The sequence below is a fragment of the Primulina eburnea genome, chromosome 13 (assembly GCF_022965805.1).
Source record: "Primulina eburnea isolate SZY01 chromosome 13, ASM2296580v1, whole genome shotgun sequence".
Taxonomy (NCBI): domain Eukaryota; kingdom Viridiplantae; phylum Streptophyta; class Magnoliopsida; order Lamiales; family Gesneriaceae; genus Primulina; species Primulina eburnea.
In genome coordinates this window covers 12,500,635-12,528,078 of record NC_133113.1, presented here as the reverse complement: position 1 = coordinate 12,528,078, position 27,444 = coordinate 12,500,635, and the positions used below count along the sequence as shown (strand labels likewise).

The 27,444-nt window shown below is 39.5% G+C and overlaps 1 protein-coding gene across 1 annotated transcript; it reads left to right on the top strand.

The window, feature by feature from the left end:
- LOC140810306 (uncharacterized) lies at positions 1-27,011 on the top strand. The gene is made up of 4 exons (XM_073168179.1): positions 1-2,550; positions 4,090-4,225; positions 4,834-5,028; positions 26,948-27,011. Exons 1-4 carry the CDS (start codon positions 24-26, stop codon positions 27,009-27,011), a joined length of 2,922 nt encoding a protein of 973 aa, XP_073024280.1. The 5' UTR covers positions 1-23.
- The last annotated feature ends 433 nt before the right edge of the window (positions 27,012-27,444 follow it).

Sequence of the window (27,444 nt, the reverse complement as noted above, 5' to 3'; positions counted from 1 at the left end):
TTCTTCTTTTCTTTTGCATTTGCATGAGCATTTGGTCACGTACACTTAGTGGTCGACTCATTCGAAATAACCCTTTATTTTTTCAAAACATGGCGGAAGAACCCATTCAAGAAAATGAAGATGAAATTCAATCTCAACATGATCATGATAGACGAAGAACACTTAGAGATCACATGAATCCTACACGTACTAGTGCACCTTCATGTCTAGTTTTTCCCCCTGATGCATCTCATTTCAATTTTAAGCCTGGTATTATCCAACTTTTACCCAACTTTCATGGCTTAGATTCTGAAAATCCATACATGCATTTACGAGAATTTGAAGAAGTGTGCAACACATATAATGATCTAAATTGTAGCATGAACACCATTCGACTTAAGCTTTTTCCTTTTTCTTTAAAAGATAAAGCTAAAACTTGGCTACAAAATCTTAGATCGGGATCCATTCGAACTTGGGATGATTTGCAACAACAATTTTTGAAAAAGTTTTTTCCATCTCATAGAACAAATTCTTTCAAAAGGCAAATCATCACTTTCACTCAAAAACAGGGAGAAACTTTTTATCAGTGTTGGGATAGATACAAAGAATTGCTTAATCTTTGTCCACATCATGGTTTTGAAATTTGGAGAGTTGTTTCTCAATTTTATGAAGGCTTAACACCTAAAGATAGGCAAATGGTTGAATTTATGTGTAATGGAACATTTGAAGATAAAGATCCAAACGAGGCAATTGAGTATCTCGATTCATTAGCTGAAAATGCTCAAAATTGGGACACGATAGGTACAATTGAACCATCAAACAAGATTCAATCTCCTACATCTGGTGGAGGTATGTACACTCTCAAAGATGAACATGATCTTCAAGCTAGATTTACCTCTTTGGCAAGAAAAGTTGAGGCACTTGAATTGAAAAAGAATGGTCAATTAAAATCTGTTCAAGAAATTGTGTGTCACATCTGTGATACAAGTGATCATTTTACAAAAGATTGTCCCACTTTGCCCTCTTTTAAAGAATGTCTCCATGAACAAGCCAATGTTTTGAACAATTTCAAAAGGCCAAATTTTGAACCATTTTCTCAAAGTTACAATCCAGGTTGGCGAAATCATCCAAATTTTAGTTGGAGGAATGATAATGCTGCACAATTTTCACAACCACATTTCCAAAATCAACAAAATTTTCAAAATTATGCACCTTATGTTCCTCCACCTAAAAGAAATTTGGAAGATACATTGAATTCTTTCATTGCAAAGCAAGAGTCTATCAATACTCAAACTGCTCAAACAATGACAGATTTGAAAGATACTCTTGCCAAATTTGCATCTGCACTTAATGTTCATGAAAAAGGTAAATTTCCTTCACAACCTCTGCCTAATCCCAAGGATCATCATTCACAAACTGGAACTTCTGAAACTCAACCGATGGATCAGGTAAAATCTGTTATTACCCTTCGAAGTGGCAAGGTTGTGGAAAAATCCATTCTTGAACCTTGTGAAGATGATGATAAATCAACTCCAAAGGGTAAGGAAGTGGAACCCATAACTTGCGAAGAAGAGGTTCAACAGACAGTGTCACCACCATTCCCGCATGCATTGAAAAATACAAAAAAATTAAATTTAAATTCTGATATATATGATATTTTTAAACAAGTAAAAGTTAATATTCCTTTATTAGATGCAATAAAACAGGTACCATCATATGCCAAATTTTTGAAAGACTTGTGCACTGTGAAAAGAAAATTGAATGTGAAAAAGAAAGCATTTTTAGCCGAACAAGTAAGTGCAATCATTCAAAATAATAATACTTTGAAATACAAAGACCCTGGTTGTCCTACTATTTCATGTATTATTGGAGAACGAAAGATTAAAAAAGCATTGCTTGATCTTGGAGCTAGTGTGAATTTACTTCCATATTCAGTTTATCAAGAACTCAATCTAGGCGAGTTAAAACCTACTTCGGTAACACTTTTACTTGCTGATAGATCTGTTAAAGTGCCAAGAGGTATGGTAGAAGACGTGTTGGTCCAAGTTGATAACTTTGTATATCCTGTCGATTTCATAGTTTTAGATACACAACCTATTGAAGCTTGTAATGCAATTCCTGTAATTCTGGGTCGTCCATTTTTAGCAACTTTTAATGCTCTTATAAATTGCAGGAATGGAATAATGAAGTTGTCATTTGGTAACATGACCTTGGAGCTCAATGTTTTTAATCTTTGTAAGCAACCACATGACAAAGGAGATGAAAGTGAAGATGAAAATCTTATTGAAACTCTTGTGGAAGAAAACATTCAAGAAGGGAGTACTCGTGATCAATTAGATATTTGTTCAATTGAATCTGTTAAAGAAAATATTGAAATTGATCTTGATGATTTTATCAGGTATCACTCGTTACCGGGATCAGAGAAAGAATTTGATGCAAAATATGAGAACAAAGACGAACCACCCATACTGGAGTTAAAACCCTTGCCAGAAGAATTGAAGTATGCATTTCTTGGAGAAGATGAAACATATCCGGTGGTAATTTCTTCCAAACTAGCAAGTGATGAAGAAGGTAAATTAGTTGATATGCTTAAAAGACATAAAAATGCAATTGGTTGGACACTAAAAGATATCAAAGGCATTAATCCACTAATTTGCACTCACAAAATTCACTTAGAAGAAAATGCAAAAACCTCTCAACAACCACAAAGGAGATTAAATCCACACATGAAAGATGTTGTGAAAACTGAAGTTCTCAAACTACTTGATGTTGGGATTATCTACCCTATTTCTGATAGTAAGTGGGTAAGCCCAACACAAGTAGTTCCAAAAAAATCTGGCATCACAGTGATAAAAAATGAAAAAGGTGAATTGTTAACAAGTCGAGTCCCATCTAGTTGGCGGATGTGTATTGATTATAGAAAATTAAATGACGCCACTAGAAAAGATCATTTTCCATTACCATTTTTGGATCAAATTTTAGAAAGAGTAGCAGGTCATCCATACTACTGTTTTCTTGATTGATATTCAGGTTATTATCAAATTCCCATTGCACTCGAAGATCAAGAAAAAACTACATTCACATGTCCTTTTGGAACATTTGCATTTAGAAGGATGCCATTTGGATTATGCAATGCCCCAGCAACATTTCAAAGATGTATGCTAAGCATTTTTTGCGACATGGTTGAAAATTGTTTGGAAATTTTCATGGATGATTTAACTGTCTTTGGGGATACATTTGATAATTGTCTTGAAAATTTGGAAAAAGTTTTAAAAAGATGCGAGGAAAAAGGTCTTATTTTAAATTGGGAAAAATGTCATTACATGATTACTTCTGGAATTGTTTTGGGACATGTCGTGTCATCTCATGGAATTGAAGTTGATAAAGCAAAAGTTGATGTCATTGCCAATTTATCTCCTCCAAAAACCATTAAAGAAATTCGCTCATTTTTGGGACATGCTGGATTTTATAGGAGGTTTATAAAGGACTTTAGTTTAATCTCTAAACCCATTTGTAACCTCTTAACAAAAGACACTGCATTTGAGTGGACTCAAGAATGTCAAAATGCTTTTGATAAAATCATTCGACATTTAACATCAGCTCCTATCATGCAACCTCCTGATTGGTCTTTACCATTTGAAATCATGTGTGACGCGAGTGATTATGCAGTCGGTGCAGTATTGGGTCAAAGAAGAAATGGTAAGCCTTATGTGATATATTATGCAAGTAGAACTTTAAACAATGCTCAAATGAATTACTCCACAACTGAAAAAGAACTACTTGCAGTAATATTTGCATTAGATAAATTTCGTTCTTATTTGATTGGATCAAAAACTATTGTGTTTACTGATCATTCTGCTATTAGATATTTGTTGACCAAACAGGATGCAAAGCCACGACTGATACGATGGATTTTGTTGCTCCAAGAATTTGACATTGTGATCAAAGATAAAAAAGGAACCGAGAATGTCGTAGCCGATCATTTATCGAGACTAGTAACAGGATCATCTTGTGAAATGACACCAATTAACGATAATTTTCCTGATGAACATCTATTTTCAGTTACTACTACACCTTGGTTTGCTAACATAGTAAATTTTCTTGTGACAGGAAAAATGCCACCGCAATGGAGTTCTCAAGATAAAAGAAAATTTTTGAATGAGGTAAAAAACTTTTATTGGGATGATCCGTATCTGTTCAAGTATTGTCCGGATCAAATTTTTCGACGTTGCATACCCGATAATGAGGTAAGTAGTGTCATTAAATTTTGTCATTCAGAAGCATGCGGAGGCCATTTTTCTTCTAAGAAAACGGCTGCAAAAATCTTGCAGTGTGGATTTTATTGGCCCACTTTGTTTAAAGACACCCATGAAATCTGCAAGATCTGTGAAAATTGTCAAAAATTGGGTGCGATTTCAAAAAGAAACATGATGCCTTTGAATCCTATCATTGAAATTGAAATCTTTGACTGTTGGGGAATTGATTTTATGGGACCTTTTCCACCGTCGTTTGGATACTTGTATATTTTAGTTGCAGTTGATTATGTTTCCAAATGGATAGAGGCAATTCCATGTCGAATGATCATAAAATCGTCATCAAATTTTTAAAAGAAAATATTTTTAGTAGATTTGGAATTCCTCGAGCCATGATAAGTGATGGGGGAACTCACTTTGTTAATAAACCATTTGCTTCATTAATGAAAAAATATGGTATTACTCATAAAGTAACTACCCCTTATCATCCTCAAACAAATGGACAAGTTGAATTAGCTAATAGGGAGATAAAGCAAATTTTGGAAAAAACTGTTAACTCAAATAGAAAAGATTGGTCTCTGCGACTTAATGATGCACTTTGGGCATATCGAACAGCTTTTAAAACATCATTGAATTTGTCTCCCTATAGGTTGGTTTATGGAAAACATTGTCATTTGCCTGTGGAATTGGAACATAAAGCTTATTGGGCGATCAAAACTTTAAATTCAAACATGGATGATGCCAACAAATTGCGTAAATTGCAACTTAATGAACTTGATGAACTCAGAATTGATGCGTATGAGAATTCAAGGATTTATAAAGCAAAAATCAAATCATTTCATGATAAAACAATTCTTAGAAAATCTTTTGAGATTGGTAAAAAAGTTTTGCTTTATAATTCTCGACTTCACATATTCCCAGGAAAATTACGATCAAGATGGACATGCCCATATGTTGTAAAACATGTGTATCCTTATGGAGCTGTGGATATTGAAAATCCTAAAAATGGTGATATTTTTAAAGTAAATGGACAAAGGCTTAAACCATTTTTAGAAAATGAAATCTTTCAAGAAGAGTTTATTTCCCTTTCTGATCCTTGATTTTTGTTTGTGTTACATTTAATTTTGTTTGTTTTTATTTCAGGTTTTCTTAATCTTTTTATTTTCCCGGTTAAAGGGCGGATAACGGTACTCCGTGACTCTCATAGTCGGTTAAATCAGTTTCCCACAATTGCTGATACAAAATAAAAAAAAATAATAATCATTTCTTTTCTTTTCAAAATGGATGAAATTCTCTCAAAAATTTGTAAATATTTTCCCTCTGTTTCTGAAAATGTTCTAAGAAAAATTTATGCAGGAAGGTGTGAAAGATTGAGATTGCTAATGCAAAAAGGAATTCCAGAAGATATTCGTCTTGTAATTGAAGCTAAGGTCCGATTAGGAGGAGAAGTTCCACAATCATTGCTCATTCGGTATTTGCCTGGATTAGGAAAAAGCACTTATGCGAAAAAATGAAGGGCCAAAAGTTTAGGGGTTTGTCATAAGTGTGTAAGATGGACTTGTGACAAACGATGCAGATCTTTGGGATGTGTTTCCAATAACAGAGAAGATAAAATTGATTTCATTAAGAATGGGCTGAGTAAGGAGTCTTTAGATAACATCTTATTGACTCTTGAGACGCATTCTAGTGGACATGTGCATATTGAACTTCTCCGTTTATGGAAACAATTCCAAGATGAGCGTCATAGTCTTGGGAATCTGACTAAAAAAGACCATGTTTGCCAATTTATAAGAAAATTGGATGGGAAGCATATCCTCGACTCATAGAAGGCGTTGAAGCCGTTTCTGGACGTAAAACCAGAGGAAAATTGTGAGCCACAATCACACCACTGTTTATATGCATGTGTGTCATTATTGTTTTTACTATTTATTTTGTTTACAGCTGTGACCCATAGTTTTGTCATGATAACATATTACCCCTATAAAATCTCTCATCTTTCTCTCTATTTTCGCAGACCTAAAAAAAGAAAGTAAAAACATGGCTGGATCCTCTGCACAAACATTGAAAAATATTTGTGTATTTTGTGGGTCGAGTTCTGGAAAAAATGAAGTGTTTGTAGAAGCAGCGAATAACCTTGGAAAGATATTGGCTGAGAGAAAAATTCACTTGGTATATGGGGGAGGTAATATTGGGTTAATGGGATCTGTTTCAACATCTGCTCATCTTGGAGGTAGTCAGGTTTTGGGTATTATTCCTACAGCTTTAGCTGAAGGAAATATTACAGGTGTTACGATTGGAGAAGAATTAAAAGTTTCTTCTATGTATGAAAGAATCACTCAAATGATTGAAAATTCTGATGCTTTTATCGCACTACCAGGTGGTTTTGGTACATTAGAAGAAATTTTTCACACTGTTTCTTGGGCACAACTTAATATCCATAATAAACCTGTGGGCTTGTTGAATATCAATAATTATTATGACAGTTTGTTGACATTTCTTGATAAAGCTGTGGAACAGAATTTCATTTCAGAAAATTCACGACGGATTCTCATCTGTGCCTCGACTGCCGACCAATTAATTGATGATTTGGAAGCTTTTGTTCATATTCCTGATCCGATGATAACAAAGATCAATTGGTCGCAATCAAGCAGTAAGAAAAGGAAGTTGGATCATTGATTCAAAAGTCGTGGATTGGTTTGCGTTTGTTTCAGTTTGTTATCTTCAATAAAATTCCAGGTGATATCTCTTTCATTATGTACTCTTTATTAATAGCTATTTTGACATTAGGGACAATGTCATATTCTGATTGGGGGGAGAAAAAATTTAAAAAAAAAAATTAAAATTAAAAAAAAATTAAAAAAATAAAAATATATATATATATATATATTATTCTAAAATAAATCATGTTTATTGTTTGTATCTTAGTAATTTTTGCAAAAATATCATACATTACATGTTTGAAAAATTTAAATTAGAATATGCATTAATCTATTTAAGAATGTTTAATTTTTATTTGAAAAAATAGTCAATTTTAATATTCTGATCAATATAAAAATATGATTTATGAAATCTTTTTGAGTGATTAACCATTGTGATAAAATCAGGTATTAAAGTATATGGCCCAAGATATACCTTATAAGAGTGCCTAAAATTTTAAACTCACACATATTTTGTGAGTAAGTGGAGAGGATTGAGAAAACAGCTTTCGAGCCTTTATTGATCATGAGAGAGACTATCTATTGTTTAGATCTTGAGTTCTTATTTTAAAAAAAAAAAATTGATATTTCCTGAAAAAAAAAAAGAAAAAAAAAGAGAAAAATACAAAAAGAAAGATATTGAAGATTTATGTTATATGCTACGACCCATATATCTCTCATAAAAAAAAAGAGAAATTTATTGTACAAATTAAATAAATATGTGGTCAAGAAGCATAAATTTAGTCTGATTCCGTGATGTTATGAAAAAAAAAATATATCAGGAAAAAAAATATATAATAAGAACAATTAGATTTTGAATCAATGGATTTTCTATCTTTTGATTAGTTTGGCTCGTTTGTCTGTCTGCATTTTGTAAACCATTTTCCTGAGCATTTATCTGTATTCCAACTCCATGAGAGAAATCGTTCCCATAAATTGAAACATTTATTAACCTGTGAGGATATGGAGTTGAGACTCTTACTAGGAATTTCTGAAGGCCGTGTACATTTAACTACCTGAAAATAAGCTTTGAATTGATCATCTCAGATTATTTCATAAATTATAATTATAATGATCTTGATATAACTTTGACAGTTTTCAAATTTAATTTAAACACTTAGATAGTTTTGATTACATTTCTATTTAAATTAATCAATATGTTTTGTGTTGCTATTAACGCTTAAATTGCTAGGGACTAGCAATAAGCTGGTTGGGGAGTGTGATAAAGATAAAAAAATGTATATTAATTAAATGTTTTATAATATAAATATATAGTTTTTGTTTTATTAAATGTTTAAATATTATATGTTTTATAATAAATTGTATAAAATATAAGTTGTTGTGTATTTATAAGTTTTTACTATTTTTACAGGTTCGATAAAACAAGAATAACCTTGGCGTTGCAAATGGGACTAAGATGATTCTTGGACCTGTAGAAAGTTGATGTTAATATCTACAATATTGGTGGCAAGCATGAGATAAAAATCCTCTCACATTTGGGATCAAATTAAGCAATAATTAAAGTTACCGAAGGAGTGGCAGTTTTACCATGCTCTAGTATTTTGACCATATCTCTCAAACTACTTGGTCAAATATTCTGAAAAAAATACCACAACTAGACAACTCAATTATCCACATGTTTCATTTTATGTGAAGAAGAAAATTCGGAGAAGATGCTTGTCAAAAGTGATGTGCAATATAATATTAATTTCTTGGAACACCAATGAAGACTTATGTGTAAAAAATAATATTTTATTTGTGGTTGTCTCCCCAAATTTGGCTATAAATAGGGGTGCATTGTAATGTATTGAGATATCCCTCATTCTATGAACAAATCTTTGAGTTCATAATATTTCTCTCTATATTTTTCTTTTATTTCTTCATTTAAATATAATTAGCATTTTAATTTCATATTCAAAGTTTTACACTTTGAATAATGAATAGCTAACTTCCTAAAGTTGAGATGATAAGGTGAAGCTCTTGGCATGATAATAAGGTTATTATAAGGTAAGAATCTATGTTTTATATTATTTAATCATTATTTATTGTTTATGTTATATTTATTTCTTTAAGCATTTTTATACCCTACTTATAAGTGGGAGTTTTGATTTATTGTTGCTATATGTTACACTAAATTCTTGGAACCATTTAAATGTTAGTTTGGTATTACCAACCATTTAAAGTGGATGCCTTGAGTTATTATATATAAATATATTATAATATTAAATTCTTGGAACCATTTAAATGTTAGTTTGGTTTTACCAACCATTTAACTTGGATTCCTTGATTTATTATATATGAATATATTATAGTATTAATTTATTGGTACCATTTAAATGTTTGTTTGGTTTTACCAACCATTTAAAGTGGGAACCTTGATTTAGTGTTTACAAATATATATAGCACAATAAATACTTGACCACATTTATAAGTTTTGGTATATATTATATACTTATAAGATAATAATTTATAACATAATATAAATATGATTATTTAATATATTGGAACCATTTTATTAAGTGGATTTCAATATTGTTCGTTAATGTTAACTTTATTACAATACCAAGAGTGGATCCTTTAATCTCAACTACTTAAATATAAATTTGAACAATTAAAAATATTACCAATTAAAGATTCAAACAACTAAAAGAAAAAATAAATAAAAAGACATTGTAGTGGACTTGTAATTACCTTAGCTTCCTCGTGGATACGATACTCGGACTCATCGAATTATACTACTTGTGGACAACCTGCTCTTGGGAGTGCAACAATCAAAGTCGCAACAACGTCACTGCACGAACAACTCAGGATACCTCTCTCTCATCTCAGTCTCTGGTTCCCACGTAGCCTCCTCAATCAAATGGTTCTTCCAAAGGACTTTAACGATGCCGATCTCTTTGTTCCTCAAAACTCTAACTGTGCGATCCAAAATCTGGACCGGAATCTCTTGGTAAGTCAAATTCGGCGTCAAGTCCAATGGCTCGTGGCGAAGAACATGGGAAGGATCTGCAATATACTTCCTGAGCATTGATACGTGAAACACATTATGGACTCTGTCAAGATCGGGCGGTAGGGCTAATCTGTAGGCTCGGTCACCAACTCTGTCCAATATCTCGAATGGACCAATGAATCTAGGACTCAACTTGCCCTTCTTGCCAAATCTCATCACACCCTTGAGAGGTGCTATCTTTAGAAAAACATGATCGCCAACCTCGAACTGCAAAGGTCTACGACGAACATCTGCATAACTCTTCTGCCTGGACTGAGCAGCCCTCAACCTCTCTCTGATCACTGCAACAACATCGGCTGTCTGCTGGACCAACTCGGGACCCAACATCTTCCTCTCACCAACCTCATCCCAAAACAAAGGGGATCTGCACTTCCTGCCATAAAGTGCCTCATACGGTGCCATGCCAATCGACGCCTGATAGCTATTGTTGTACGTGAACTCCACAAGAGGCAACTTGGAATCCCAGCTACCAGAATAGTCAATAGTACAATCTCTGAGCATATCCTCCAGAATCTGAATGACTCTCTCTGACTGACCGTCGCTCTGAGGATGATAAGCTGTACTGAAAGCTAATCGAGAACCCATAGCTCTGTGCAAACTCTTCCAGAACTCTGAGGTAAATCTAGGGTCACGATCAGACACGATCGACACAGGAACCCCATGAAGTCTAACAATCTCAGCAATGTAATCCTCGGCATACTGAGACATCGAATACGTCGTCTTGACTGGGAGAAAATGAGCTGACTTGGTCAATCTATCAACAATGACCCAAATGGAATTGAAACCCTTCTGCGTCCTGGGTAAACCAGTCACGAAATCCATAGTGATATGCTCCCACTTCCACTGAGGAATCGGCAAAGAAAGCAATGTCCCAGCAGGTCTCTGATGCTCAATCTTCACCTGCTTACAAGTAAGGCACTGAGAAATGAACAAAGCAATATCTCTCTTCATACCTGGCCACCAATAGAGTCGACGAAGATCCTGATACATCTTCGTGCTACCTGGATGAATCGAATAAGGTGCAGTATGAGCCTCTGTCAAGACGTCTCTACGAATATCGTCGCCAGAAGGAACACAAATACGGCCTCTGAAAGTCACCAAATCATCACCATTCAGACTAAACTCTGAATTCCCTCTAGCCTCGGCTCTAGCTCTCAACTCTGCCAACTTAACATCAGTCGACTGCTCTCTACGGATCCTGTCCATCAATGTAGATCGAATAACCAATGCTGACAAACGAGCAATGGTCCCTGGAATCACCAGATCAATCTCCTCTCTCTGCAAATCCATCAACAATGGTCTCTGAATCAAAGAACTCAATGAAGCACTCGACTTGCGGCTCAAAGCATCAGCCACTACATTCGCTTTCCCCGGGTGGTAACTGATCGTCACATCGTAATCCTTGACAAGCTCTAACCACCTCCTCTGTCGCATATTGAGCTCTTTCTGCGAGAACAAATACTTCAAACTCTTGTGGTCTGTGAAGATCTCACACTTTTCGCCGTACAAATAATGTCTCCAAATCTTAAGGGCGAAAACCACAGCTGCGAGCTCCAAATCGTCCGTCGGATAATTCTTCTCATAATCCTTCAACTGGCGAGACGCATAGGCAATGACCTTACCTCGCTGCATCAGTACTGCACCAAGGCCTCTCTTCGACGCATCGGTAAAGACAACAAAATCTTCAGAACCACTGGGCAAAGAAAGAACAGGAGTTGTCGTCAATCTGTCCTTCAACTCCTGAAATGCACTCTGGCAATCGATAGACCACTCGAACTTCACAGTCTTTCTCGTCAGATTGGACAATGGCAGGGCAATCTTGGAGAAACCTGAAACGAAACGACGATAGTAACCCGCCAAACCAAGGAAACTGCGTACCTCAGGAACAGTGGTAGGAATAGGCCAACTCTGAATCGCCTCTATCTTCAACGGATCAACAGCAATGCCATCTCTCGAAACCACATGGCCTAGAAAAGAAATCTGATCCAACCAAAACTCACACTTCTTCAGCTTGGCAAACAATCTCTTCTCTCGCAACAACTGAAGAACAACTCTGAGATGCTCGGCATGAAGCTCTCTGGATTTGGAATAGATCAAGATATCGTCGATGAAAACAATGACAAAGCTATCCAGATAAGGCTTGAACACACGGTTCATCAGATCCATGAAGACTGAAGGGGCATTGGTCAAACCAAAAGACATGACAAGAAACTCATAGTGACCGTACCTGGTCCGGAAAGCTGTCTTAGGGATATCAGACTCCCTAACCTTCCACTGATAGTAGCCAGACCGGAGATCAATCTTCGAGAACACAGTAGCACCATGGAGCTGATCAAACAAATCATCTATCCGAGGCAACGGATACTTGTTCTTGACAGTTACTTTGTTAAGCTCCCTGTAGTCGATACACAGTCGCAAAGAACCATCCTTCTTCTTGACAAACAGAACCGGAGCTCCCCAAGGCGAAGAACTCGGACGAATAAAGCCCTTGTCTAAAAGATCCTGTAACTGAGTCTTCAACTCCTTCATCTCTGTAGGGGCCATCCTGTACGGAGCCTTAGAAATAGGAACCGTACCTGGAGCTAAATCAATCACAAACTCAACATCCCTATCCGGCGGCAAACCCGGAACATCATCCTCAAACACATCAGCAAACTCCCTCACCACATCAATATCATCTACATTCAACTTAATCAATCTATCAACATCCACAATAGAAGCAAGAAACCCATCGCAACCTCTACACAACAATCTCTCAGCCTCAAAGCAAGAAATAAAAGAAAGGACCAGCGAAGTACCTGTGCTGGCGAGAGCTCCTCCCTGGCCGTCATCTGCAAAAGCTACTGTCTTAGCAACACAATCGATAACTGCACGGTAAGTCGAAAGCCAATCCATGCCAAGAATAACATCGAAAGCAACCATAGGAATAACAATCAAATCAGCGAAGACAACTCGCTCCTCAATACGAACAGGGCACGCATAAACAATCGATGTCGGGCACAACACGTCCCCCGAAGGCAAAATTACACTAAGCTGAAGGGGAAGAACAGAAGGAACTATACCCAACGATCTCAAAAACAAATCAGACATAAAAGAATGAGTAGCACCAGTATCTACCAAAGTCGTAGCTACTCTGCCTGAAATCAAAATAGTACTAGAGATCAATGAAGAATCACGATTAATACCTTCCTTAGTCATCGCAAAGATACGACCCTGCACCTTCCCTTGGCTATCTCCCCTCGGACAATTCCTGGCAACGTGGCCTGCCGTGCCACAACGGTAACAAGTATGAGTGCCATATCTGCACTCTCCACGGTGATGCTTGCCACACTTAGGACATAGTGGCTTCTCAGGATCAACTGGAGCAACTGGAACTGGCGGAGGTCTAGGACTGAACTCCATCTTGCCTTTACCCTTGAAACGATCTCTGCCCCTCTGATTCGAACCCTGGCCTCTCTGAGCAATGGCCTGGTGTCTCTCTTGCCTCTTCCGGGCAATGTCCTTCTCGTCCTGCTCGGCCATCAAAGCTTTGGATACAATCTCCTTGAAAGTAACGGCCTTGGACATGTTGATGTCCCGTCGAATCTCAGCTCTAAGGCCTCGAATGAAATGAGCGCCTTTGTCCTTGTCGTTCGAAGCAATATACGGAGCAAACAAGCAACCCTCCTCAAACTTCAGAATGTATTCACCAACATCCATGCCTCCCTGTCGAAGCTCCAAGAACTCTGTAACTTTCCTCGCTCGAAGGGCGTTGTAGTGACCGGTTCCAGAATCACCTACTAATCAGAACTTAAGCATGCAAAATTAACATTTAAAACTGAATCAGGTAATACAGCGGAAAAACAGTAATACAACCCAATCGAATCTGTAAGTACAAAATACTTAAACAACCAGATCGAACTAAATACCAAGAACAAATACCAACAACTACAGGTCAACCTCTGCCAGCTCCCTGTCCACTCCCTCCTGGACCGTCCAACCTGAGACCTGCCCCATCGAATAGGGTGTCCAAAACAGAGATAAACCGAGGACGTGAGCATAAAACGCTCAGCACCGAAAGCATGAGTATACAAGACTATGACATGCATGTATGCAAAATGTACTGGATACCAGGATCTGGGTATAACGAAATACTGCTCAGGTAAATGACGTCAAGGTATGTAGCACTCTGCGCCGTCGCACCAGGAGGTGGCTCCCATACCAAAATAAACCTGTGGATACACCGGTGACCTGACCACCGTCGGCCAACGGGGTCCAACCATCCACAACAAACGAGGGCTGAGCACCCTCTCAACAGGCTATCTCAAAAATAGTCAGGCTCAACATGATTATGCAAATGCCGCATAATAAACCATGCATCATATGACAGATAATAATGCAACATATAAACATGCAACACATAGTAAAGCATACTCAATCCTGCTATCTCGGATAGTACTTTCGTACCTCAAACCAGTAGATCCTAGCAATCAGCCCTAGAATCAAGCATGCGTCCGTAGTCAGCCCACTGATGCCGCTAGCTCCCAACTAGAGCACAGCTCCGCTACAAAACCAGTAGCTCCCCGCTAGTGCCTAAATCTCGGGAAAAGACTAGAAACCCATCAGAAACGACTAAAACGCTCTGGAACACTCGGAATTGGCGAGTAAAAAGTGAAGCCTCGCGCCTCTATTTATAGACAACGATCGGTAGATCCGATCCACTTCGGACGATCCGATCCGGCACACTTCGGACCCTCCGAACCCCGATCGGACGATCCGAACCCTGCATGTCTTCCACGTGTCCAGCCACCTGCCTTCGGACGATCCGAACCCTGATCGGACGATCCGAACCTTGCATGTCTTCCACGTGTCCAGCCACCTGTCTTCGGACGATCCAAACCCTGATCGGACGATCCGAACCTTCTTCAGACGATCCGAACCCGGTTCGGTCCTTCCGATCCCACCGAAATATAATTAATCCAATAATTAACTCAAATTAGGCATCGGGATACTACATTCTCCCCCCCTAAAAAGGATTTCGTCCGCGAAATCGAGTCTGAAGAATGACAATTCTGAACAACAATACATTCAACTTAGGAATGAATTACAACTGAAAGTACAACTGAAACTACAATCATAACTGAAAATACTACAACTAGAACAACTCTGGATGCTCTGACCGCATGCGACTCTCTAGTTCCCAAGTAGCTTCTTCAGTACCTCGGCGCTGCCACTGCACTAAGACAAGAGGAATAGTCTTATTCCGCAGTACCTTATCCTTCCGGTCTAAGATCGAAACCGGTCTTTCCACAAAAGACAAATCCGGATTCAGCTGAACTTCTGTCGGATGCAAAACATGAGACTCATCCGCTACGTATCGTCTCAACAAAGACACATGAAACACATTGTGAACACTAGACAGATACGGTGGCAAAGCTAATCTGTAGGCCAAATCTCCCACACATTCTAAGATCTCAAAAGGACCAATGAATCTCGGAGATAGCTTACCCTTGAGTCCAAATCTCAGAATCCTCCGAAAAGGTGATACCTTGAGAAACACTTTCTCTCCTGCATCTAAATGAAGAGGTCTGCGCTTGGTGTTCGCATAACTCGCTTGTCGATCCTGAGCAGTCTTAATCCGCTGTTTGATCACAAGAACTTTGTCCATGGCCTGCTGAATCAATTCTGGACCCTCGACCTGTCGTTCTCCGACTTCCTCCCAGAACAGAGGAGTACGACAACGTCGACCATACAATGCTTCAAACGGAGACATACCAATACTCCTATGAAAACTGTTGTTGTATGCAAACTCTATCAGTGGCAGATGATCCTGCCAAGCTGGCCCGAAATCCATCACACAAGATCTCAACATATCCTCAAGAGTACGAATAGTCCTCTCTGACTGACCGTCAGTCTCTGGGTGATATGCAGTACTCAAACTCAAGGTAGTGCCCAAAGCTTGCTGAAAGCTGCCCCAAAATCTAGATGTAAATCGAGGATCTCTGTCACTAACGATACTCACGGGCACACCATGAAACCGTACAATCTCCTGAATGTACAACCGTGCCATCCGATCGAAAGTGAAATCTCTGTTATACGGAAGAAAATGGGCAGACTTAGTAAGCCGATCCACTACCACCCAGATAGCATCTTTATTCCCCACAGACATAGGCAAGTGAGTCACGAAGTCCATCGTGATATGCTCCCACTTCCACTCCGGAATAGGAAGATTCTGCAACAAACCTCCAGGTCGTCGATACTCAGCCTTCACCTGCTGACAGACTAGGCACTTGGAGACATACTGATAAACATTACGTTTCATACCTTTCCACCAAAATCGAGTCCTCAAATCCTTATACATCTTGTTGCTCCCCGGATGAACACTCAATTTGCTACGATGAGCCTGGGACAAAATCTCCTCCCTCAAAGTGTCATCTTCCGGTACAACAACACGACCAGATAAGCACAAAAGACCCTCGGACTGATAGTGGAATCCAGAAGTATTATCTCCATCAGCCAACCGAGCTAATCTCTGAATCTTAGAATCAGACATCTGAGCATCTCTAATCCGAGAATACAAAACTGGCTCAGACAAAATAGTAGCTACACGGATACTCTCTGTTCCCTTCCGATGCTTACAATTGAATCCCATCGAACAGAAATCCTGAATAATCCCAGATACAGCACAAGTCTGAAGAGCAGACAATCTCACCTTGCGACTAAGAGCATCGGCCGTGAGATTCGCAGATCCTGGATGATACTTGATCTCACAATCATAATCCTTGAGTAGATCCATCCAACGACGCTGACGCATGTTCAACTCAGCCTGAGTGAACAGATACTTCAAACTCTTATGATCAGTGAAAATCTCAAATCGCTCACCATACAGATAATGGCGCCAGATTTTCAAAGCAAAAACGATCGCTGCTAATTCCAGATCATGAACAGGATATTTTTCCTCATGAGGCTTCAACTGTCTCGACGCATAAGCAATCACATGCTCATTCTGCATCAGAACACACCCTAGTCCCTGTAAAGAGGCATCGGTGTAAACACTGAAACCACCAGATCCAGACGGTAAAGCCAAAACAGGCGCAGATCTCAAACGTCTGCGAAGTTCCAAGAAACTCTCTTCGCACTCTGATGTCCATTCAAATGAAACATCTTTCCGAGTGAGCTGAGTGAGTGGCTTAGCAATCTGAGAGAAGTTGACAATGAAACGGCGATAATACCCAGCCAATCCCAGAAAACTGCGGATCTCGGCTACTATCGTCGGACGCGACCAGTTCAATACCGCTTCCACCTTGCTCGGGTCAACTGAAAATCCCTTGCTAGAAATGACATGACCAAGGAATACAACCCTGTCAATCCAGAACTCACATTTACTCAACTTCGCATAAAGCTGATTCTCGCGAAGTGTCTGTAAAATAATCCTTAAGTGTTGTACGTGTTCTTGCTGATCATGCGAATAGATTAAAATATCATCTATAAACACCACAACAAACTTATCCAAGAAATCCCGAAATACCCGATTCATCAGATCCATAAAAACTGCTGGTGCATTCGTCACCCCAAAAGGCATAACCAGAAACTCATAATGCCCATACCGGGTCCTGAATGCAGTCTTCGATATATCTTCCTGATGAACTCGAAGCTGATGATAACCAGACCTTAAATCAATCTTGGAATACACAGAGGTACCTTGCAGTTGATCAAATAAATCATCAATCCGTGGCAACGGATACTTATTCTTTATCGTAACACGATTCAATTGCCGATAATCTATGCAGAGCCGCATAGAACCATCATTCTTTTTGACAAAAAGAACTGGTGCTCCCCACGAGGACACACTGGGTCGAATATACCCCTTGTCAAGAAGATCCTGCAACTGCTGTTTCAATTCTTGCATCTCCGATGGAGCTAAACGATAAGGAGCTCTAGAGATTGGTGCCGTGCCTGGCACTAAATCAATGCCGAAATCCACTTCCCGAATGGGAGGAAAACCAGGAATCTCCTCGGGAAAAACATCCGGAAAATCGCAAACCACTGGAATGTCACTGATACCGACACTATCTGCGGACGAATCAATAGCATAGATAAGGTAGCCTTCCCCGCCCAACTCTAAAGCACGACAGGCTTTCAGAGCAGAAACCACAGGCATCGGGGGTCGCGCTCCCTCTCCATAGAAAAACCAACTGTCGCCCTCAACTGGACGAAACTGCACAAATTTCTGATAACAGTCCACAGTAGCTCTAAACACAGTCAGCACATCTATTCCCAGAATGCAATCAAAATCCTCCATCGCAAGAATCATCAAATTAGCAGTTAAAACATTACCCTCAAACTCTAGAGAACAACCCAAAACTAGACGTTTAGCTAGCACCGAATGACCCATCGGTGTGGAAACAGATACCACAACGTCCAAAGAAGTGAAAGGTAATGCATGACGCTTAGCAAATCTCGCAGATATGAATGAATGTGATGCACCAGTATCAATGAGAACGTAAGCAGGTAATCCACATAATAAAAACCCACCTGCGATAACTCTCTCGTTCTCCTCAGCAGCCTGATCCTGGTTAAGAGCAAAGACTTGCCCTTGAGTATGCGGTCGGAGGTTAGAACCCTGAGTAGACTGTCCCTGCTGTGGCCTCTGATGAACTGAAGCCTGAGAACCAGATCCTGATCCTCCGCCCGTCTGTGGACAATCTCTCTTCATCTGGCCAATCTCACCGCATTTGTAACAAGCACCCGCAACCTTGCGACAACGCTACGTCGGATGATCCTTCCCGCAATGCTGACACGGGCCCTTCTTCTTCCCAAAATGGTGAACTCCTCCAGATCCAGAGGAAGAAGAAGTAGATCCAGCCTTCTTGAATGCTTGGGCGCGGGGACCCAAAGAACTAGTAGGACGAGCAGACTGCATGGCTCGACCTCTCAGCAAACTGCCCTCAGCCTGGCGACAACGGTTCACAAGGCCCTCATACGATGTCGGATCATCGCAGACAACAACCCGATCATAAATCTCCTGATTGAGGCCCTGAAGAAAATGGTTGTACTTGGCCCTAGCATTGTCACTGACATGTGGAACATACGGGAGCAACTCAAAGAACTTCTGCTGATACTCATCAACAGACAAACTTCCCTGCTTCAGATTGATCAACTCAATCGCCTTGGTCTGCAGAAGAGCTGGCGGAAAGTAAAGCAGCATGAAAGCGGCTCGGAAATCGGCCCAAAGAACTCGACCCTGTCGCTGAACTATTGGTGCAGAGGTAGACCTCCACCACTTACGCGCACCACCTTCCAGCAAGAAATCAAGGGTATCAATCTGCTGCTCCGCCGAGCACTGAAAAGTCTTGAAGCAGCTCTCCATCCTCTCAAGCCAGTTCTCCGCAACATCCGGAGTCTCACCGCCCGAAAGAGGTTTCGGCCCCATCTGCAAGAAACGATGCATACTAAAATTCCGAGGCTCATCACGACGGTGTTGACGACGTTCTCGATGCTCTCGGCGACGCTCCCGATCGTCGCGGTGTCCCCAGCGTCCAATGCTGCCATGACTACTAGCATCGTCGTCAAAACCAGACATCTCTTAGCTATAAAAGTTACCAGAGATTAAACCCAAAAGAACAGTTCCAAATCCCAAAATCTTAATGCATGCTCTGATACCATAAATGTAGTGACCCGTTCCAGAATCACCTACTAATCAGAACTTAATCATGCAAAATTAACATTTAAAACTGAATCAGGTAATACAGCGGAAAAACAGTAATACAACCCAATCGAATCTGTAAGTACAAAATACTTAAACAACCAGATCGAACTAAATACCAAGAACAAATACCAACAACTACAGGTCAACCTCTGCCAGCTCCCTGTCCACTCCCTCCTGGACCGTCCAACCTGAGACCTGCCCCATCGAATAGAGTGTCCAAAACAGAGATAAACCGAGGACGTGAGCATAAAACGCTCAGCACCGAAAGCATGAGTATACAAGACTATGACATGCATGTATGCAAAATGTACTGGATACCAGGATCTGGGTATAACGAAATACTGCTCAGGTAAATGACGTCAAGGTATGTAGCACTCTGCGCCGTCGCACCAGGAGGTGGCTCCCATACCAAAATAAACCTGTGGATACACCGGTGACCTGACCACCATCGGTCAACGGGGTCCAACCATCCACAACAAACGAGGGCTGAGCACCCTCTCAACAGGCTATCTCAAAAATAGTCAGGCTCAACATGATTATGCAAATGCCGCATAATAAACCATGCATCATATGACAGATAATAATGCAACATATAAACATGCAAAACATAGTAAAGCATACTCAATCCTGCTATCTCGGATAGTACTTTCGTACCTCAAACCAGTAGATCCTAGCAATCAGCCCTAGAATCAAGCATGCGTCCGTAGTCAGCCCACTGATGCCGCTAGCTCCCAACTAGAGCACAGCTCCGCTACAAAACCAGTAGCTCCCCGCTAGTGCCTAAATCTCGGGAAAAGACTAGAAACCCATCAAAAACGACTAAAACGCTCTGGAACACTCGGAATTGGCGAGTAAAAAGTGAAGCCTCGCGCCTCTATTTATAGACAACGATCGGTAGATCCGATCCACTTCGGACGATCCGATCCGGCACACTTCGGACCCTCCGAACCCCGATCGGACGATCCGAACCCTGCATGTCTTCCACGTGTCCAGCCACCTGTCTTCGGATGATCCGAACCCTGATCGGACGATCCGAACCTTGCATGTCTTCCACGTGTCCAGCCACCTGTCTTCGGACGATCCGAACCCTGATCGGACGATCCGAACCTTCTTCAGACGATCCGAACCCGGTTCGGTCCTTCTGATCCCACCGAAATATAATTAATCCAATAATTAACTCAAATTAGGCATCGGGATACTACAGGCGTCGGGGAAATACTTGTCATAGAACAAGTCTGTAAACTCTGACCACTTCAGTGTCGCAACAGTAACACTGACCTTCGTCGCATTCCACCAAATGCGGGCGGCCTTGACCAACATGAAAACAGCACAACTGATCCTGTCTTTATCCTCGTACTGCAGATGATCGAAGATCGCTTCTAAAGCCTTGACCCACTCAACAGCAACTAACGGATCAGAACTGCCTGCGAATTCCGGTGGATCCATCCTCTTGAAAGCAGAAAAGACGACATCGGTGCCAACTGCCTGAGCTACTGGAACTCTACCTTGCCCTCTACCTTGGCCAGTACCTTGCATACGAATGAGCTGCTGAATCTGCTCGCTATGCACCTTAGCCTGCTCCTTGAGCAACTTGCCGAACTCGTTGACAACTCTAGAGGAAGAACTATCCTCACCCTCTACTGCTTTCCTCTTAGGTGGCATACTCTACAATTGCTCACAAGACACAATCAATATATAACAATGAATGGATATATGCAAGAAATCATACCAGGACAGTTGAAAGTAGACGAAGTCATATGCATTGGTCCGAAGAACCGGAGCTCTGATACCACTAAATGTGACACCCTGACCCGTTACAATTAAAATACAGCGGAATTTAAAATTTACTTTCAAATGGAAGGAGTTTCAAAATACATTTCATAAAAGTGTTTACAAAATAACAACATGATCATTCCAATGACATAACAAAATACAAAATATCATTAGTGTGATCATGTTACAAAATAATCATCCTTCCAATCTTTGTATGCATATGACCCCCATCCACAGTCAACGTCCCGGTCCGTCGCTCTTATCTGCATCACATGAATAAACTGAAATGAGAATAAATCTCAGCAAGTGGAACTCTAACATAGCAATGATACATAGTATACTCTGTAAAACATGGCTTTTAAATAATAAATACCATCAACTCTGAAACATGAATAACGTAGCAATAGCATAGCAATATCATAGCAATAAGATGGTATTTCTCTTTTCTCTGGTTGGATTGATATCAATAGTATCTCTGTCTATGGTTGCTAATACCCCTATCGATATAAACCGATAACTCTGAGGGATAAAAGCCTATGGTCGATGATCATCTAATTGCATGCAATGCTCTGACTATGATTAATCAATCCAATAAAAACATTTGAACTCTGAATAACATTTAAAGCCGTCGTTTCGCAATCTCATTTTTTCTCTTGTATTCCCTTTATAACAATGGTGAGACATAAAAGCCTCCAATAGATAATCAATGAGATCAATACATAACAATGGATCAATGGAAGGGAATAACACTTTGAAACCTTTAAAACACAATACATATAATATCATGTGAGCAAAGGGATGAAATTCCACTTACAAACCAATAGAACACCTCCAACTATACTCTTGGTACACCACCTACAACAATAATCCATAAATAACACCAACATCAAGTCTAAATCCAAGAATCCATGCTAAATAATCCATAGAACCAACAAAACATCAAATCCAAAATAACTCTTAACTCGAAGCCTCAATAGAATCGCACCAAAAACTTACCTAAGCTTCCTTATATCACGGAGAACGTTGATCTCAAGTCGGAAATCCAAATAACTCCAAGAATCAAAGGTAGGAAGCACTTGAAATGGAGGAAAACCCTTGCCAATGGAGGGAAATCTCGAATGGAAGGGAAAGAAATGGATAAGGTATGGCCAACAACTCTCAAAAAGTAACTAAATATCTCGCCCATACTTACACCGCGGGTGCGGTCACACAAGCACCGCGGGTGCGCTAAGCTCACGGCATTCCAAAATAAATCCCATGCACAAACACCGCGGGTGCGGTGTTACTACTACCGCGGGTGCGGTCTGACCGCGGGTGCGGTCCTTGCACTGCCGCGGGTGCAGTGATGCCACGGCCTTCCAAATGCAAAATGATGAATAGTACACCGCGGGGGCACTCCTCTAAGAGCGCGGGTGCACTCTACTCACGGCAATGAACAGTAAAAACTCAACTAAAATCGATCCGAAACGCTGAAACGAACAATCAACACCAACTAACACCTCAAATAAATAATAACCAATAATACTATAGCCCAAAACACAACTATCATCTAATCATAAACCCAAATAACACAATAAAGCTTAAACCGTACCGTACACCGGGCTCGGTTATTACAATTCTATACATTCAATGTCATTCTTTACTGGATTCTATCATATAAACAATACCTGGTATCGATTCAATTATGAAATCTACCTTTCTGATATCAAACACCAGTCAACTAATACATTACGGGCAAATCTGTCACCGTTAGACTCGATTTCAGTATATCTACCAAACACATAAGGATACCATCTGTTCCTTTCTGTGATAATTGAGTCATAACAGTACAATGATCTAAGGGATTCTGGATCTAGAATCCTCATTTCTCAACTAGATCTGATCTTAATCTTACCATTTCTGGAACACATTCTACGATATTTCTGTACTTGTTTAGCATTACATGTCAATAATGAAATCGAAATCGTATAACACGATTACATCATAATCTAACCCAATCCCGGGTTCATCTCACTGTAGTATATAACATGTCACAGAGATCTCTGATATCAACATATTCCTCAACAACCAAGGAATCAATACTACAATATACACAGACCCCACAAATATAGCATATCACCATGCTACTCAATCACAGATACTCATGAAGAATGCATTAGTACACATCAATACGTATGCAATATATTAATAAAAGAGTAGTACCTGTTGTAAATTCTGGGTCTGTTCTTCTGTCATTACCACCAATGACTTTGCTCTTTAAGATCTTCGGAAACCTCTCTGGGGACAGACTCTAGCAAAATGTCCCTGTTGTCTGCAGATATGACAGGTACCAGTCACTCCCTGGCATTGTTCTGTGGGATGTATTCCCCCGCAAGTTCTACAATACACCACAGTATAGCTCGGGCTAGAACCGCTGGAACTAGAGGAACCACCTCCTAATTTCTTGAACGGTTTCTTTCGAGCTTTAAGCAACTCTTGCTTTCCACTCGTGCTGCCACGTTCAAATCGGAGAGGGGATTGCTGTGTCTGGGATTGCTTCACGCTCAATCTTCCCAATTGTCGAATCAGACTCGCTTCTGCTCTCTTTGCTTTACTCAAGACATCAGCAAAGTGATAAGGTCGCTGTAGATTCATGAATGCAACTACCTCCGAATTCAACCCTCTGATGAACTGATTCACTATAGCTTCATCATTTCCAGCTATCTGAGGAGCAAAGTGCAGTAGAGTAGAGAATTTTGCGATATATTCATCAATATTCAACTGCCCTTGGCTCAAATTCTCAAACTCTGCTTTCTTGTCCTCTCGGTACGAGACTGAGAAAAATCGTCGATAGAATTCAGTTCTGAATATTTCCCACGAAATCACTGTACCTCTCTGTTCCCACATTCTTCTACTGGTAATCCACCAACTCCTGGCGGCTTCTCGTAACTGATAAGGCACCATTTTAACCCTCTGTTCATCTTTACAATCAAGTAAATCAAACAAGATTTCTATATCATCAAACCAGTTCTGACAGTCTTCAGATGTCTCGGTACCACTCAGAATCGGCGGCTGTAATAACTCAAATTCTTTCATCTTTTCTTCTAGCTGAGCTTCTGATACATCCATCTGTTCAGACGAAGTGCTACCCCTTTCTGGAAATCTCCGAGGCGGTATATCTGAATATCGAACAGATTAGTACCCAATCTATACAGTCTGTCTCAGCTCTCCTCTGATCATATACCTCTGATTCAGACTCAGTTCTGATTCAGGCTTAACCATTACATGCTGCAATTAACTCAGATAACAAACAACATGTAATTGGGAAAGCAATAAATCATGCTAGCACACATCATGCAAGTCAACATTAACATAATTCTCATGCTAGCAATCACATGCAAGGAAGAAAATTCAATCTACCTCGCTCATTCTCTTCTATCTCAGTCTAAAGAATCTATCAACTCTGACTATCTCAATCTAAAGGATCTATCGCTCTGATACCACCTGTTGTGGGGACCCGGACGCTGATCTTTCTGCTTAATCATCTTTGAGATTTAATTATCAATTAAGATAAAACAGGGTCTAAAAATTTTTCTTTTTAAAATGTAACTGCGGAAGGTAATGGAATCTAAACAATATACATCTCTGTATAAAAACTACAGTTCAGTAGAAAAGTACAATACTGTACAACCTAAGTCTAAGGTTCAATTACTAAATTCAAGTAATAAACCAAGTCTTCTACAAGTCCGGAATCACCACGCTAACTTGTCTTCTCTCATCATCATCTCGACCCTGATCCAGCCCCACCTGTTGTCATGCACACATACAAAACAAGACAACAGCCGGATAACTCCGGTGAGAATATATCCCAGTATAAGACATGGTAAGCATGTATATAAACAATCTAAATCATAAAACATGCTATCATGTATATAAACAATCTATTTCATAATCTATGAAATTAATCGAATAAGCATGCAACTCAAATCAGATAAACATGCATATAAACCATCTTAATCATAAAACATGCTCACCCAACTGAAAGCAGTAATGATGGGTCCCATGATCTAGGAGCCACATCCATATAAGTATGCAGTTCTAATCAAATCATATCTAGACTTGACTCGATCTATAACTCTAGGGATCCCGTTGTGAATAAGAGTCACTGTCTGTCACCTACCCTACCAATCGAGGTGTTGTACGTCTTATTCCTAGACTTCGGTCTGATCTGTATCCACGTCTACAATAGGGGCGGTGATCTTCCCCTAAGCTGTGATATCGCCGAACGTCTAGAAGTCTGGATGATCTCTCAGACTTTCCTATCTTAATGCATGAATACAAAATCTGTAAACAAGCATAATCATCTTAATGCAATGCAACATGATCTGTAAACAAAGCAGAGCATATCAACACATAACAAAACATATTCATATCAGAATATAACAATAATTTAGTATGTGATTTTGTTGGGAAACTCAAATAGGATCTTATTTGAGCTGTGTCTTCCCGAATATCACATGAATTATACCTCTATCGTCCCTGTCTGACGAAGAAGATGACCTGTATTCAACTCTGTCCATATCCAATCTGAAAAGACAATATCGAATACGCTGTATCAGTGAATAACTCAATATACAATCTGTTCTGATCAATACTCAATTCAGTATATAATCTGATCAATGTCTGAACAAGATACAATCTGAGTCATATCAATAATATCACAATCTAATCAAAATCATATCTGAATCTGATCAATCTAACTCAACTGATGTTTCGACGGCATAACAATACAATCTGAATAATCCCGTCAATCTGAACATCACAAATATAATACCAGAACTCATAATCTGAATATCGGTATATTCAAAATCAGTAATACACAATTCTGATATCAAAATCTCAATCAATATCTTTCACAATTCATAACAATCACAGAAATAGTCTATTCTGAAATCTGACTTCGATTATACAATGTCTACGGTAGCATAAACGCCATATCTGAATCACATTTGATTCTAGCAACATCATATTTTCAAATCTTGTCTAAACGTAATAAAAATTACGTCCAATTGTAGCTCCAGTTAAGAGGAGTACGCTACCGTGTTCGAATTTAAATTCTGATGCACGGATTCCTCACAAATCAATTTAGAACCTCACGAAGACAAGTTTTGTCTCTAAACTTCGATTTCTGCTTCTTTCTCCTCTGAAAGACACGAGTTCCACTTATATATATACCACATGCATGTTCAAAATCTTGGCATAGTTCTTAGCTTTGCACGTCACACCGCGGGTGCGGCATGAACTTGACCGCGGGTGCGGTCTTGCGCCGCGGGTGCGGTCACTCCCTGCACCGCGGGTGCGGTGTGGCTACGGGCTTTGCACTACATTTTCTGCACACGCACCGCGGGGGCGGTCGTGCTAGCACCGCAGGTGCGGTTGTGCAAACTTCTAAGAATTATATTTTTGGTCCGTGCAACATCCCATAATCTTATCTGATCAATTCCACAAGTCTTGGGACATTACATTAATCTTGTCTGATTAATTCTACGACAATTCTTGGGCATTACAGTATTGACACTGATTATGAGTTTCTGTATGATATTTGTGATGTTCAGAGTGACGTGGTTATTTAGATTGTATTGGTATGCCGTCGAAACATCAGTTGATTTAGATTGATCAGATTCAGATATGATTTCGACTAGATTGTGATATTATTGATATGATTCAGATTATATCTTGTTCAGACATTGATCAGATTGTATACTGAATTGAGTATTGATCAGAACAAATTGTATATTGAGTTATTCACTGATACAGCGTATTCGATATTGTCATTTCAGATTCGAGATGGACAAATTTGAATACAGGACATCGTCTTCGTCAGATCAGGAAGACAAAGGTATAATTCATGTGATATTTGGGAAGACATAACTCAAATCAGATCTCATTTGAGTTTCCCAATAAAATCACATACTTGATTATTGTTTATCTTTTGATATGATTATGATTTGTTTATAGACTTATATTCAAATCTTTTGAAAAGAGCATGCTTTGTTTACAGATTGT

Bases quoted from the DNA above. Each gene is read 5' to 3' on its own strand.
- LOC140810306 (XM_073168179.1), top strand. From the start codon at position 24: ATGAGCATTTGGTCACGTACACTTAGTGGTCGACTCATTCGAAATAAC. The intron at 2,551-4,089 runs GTAAATTAGTTG...TTCTTGTGACAG, and splicing joins ACTAGCAAGTGATGAAGAAG to GAAAAATGCCACCGCAATGG. The intron at 4,226-4,833 runs GGTAAGTAGTGT...TGATGCACTTTG, and splicing joins CGTTGCATACCCGATAATGA to GGCATATCGAACAGCTTTTA.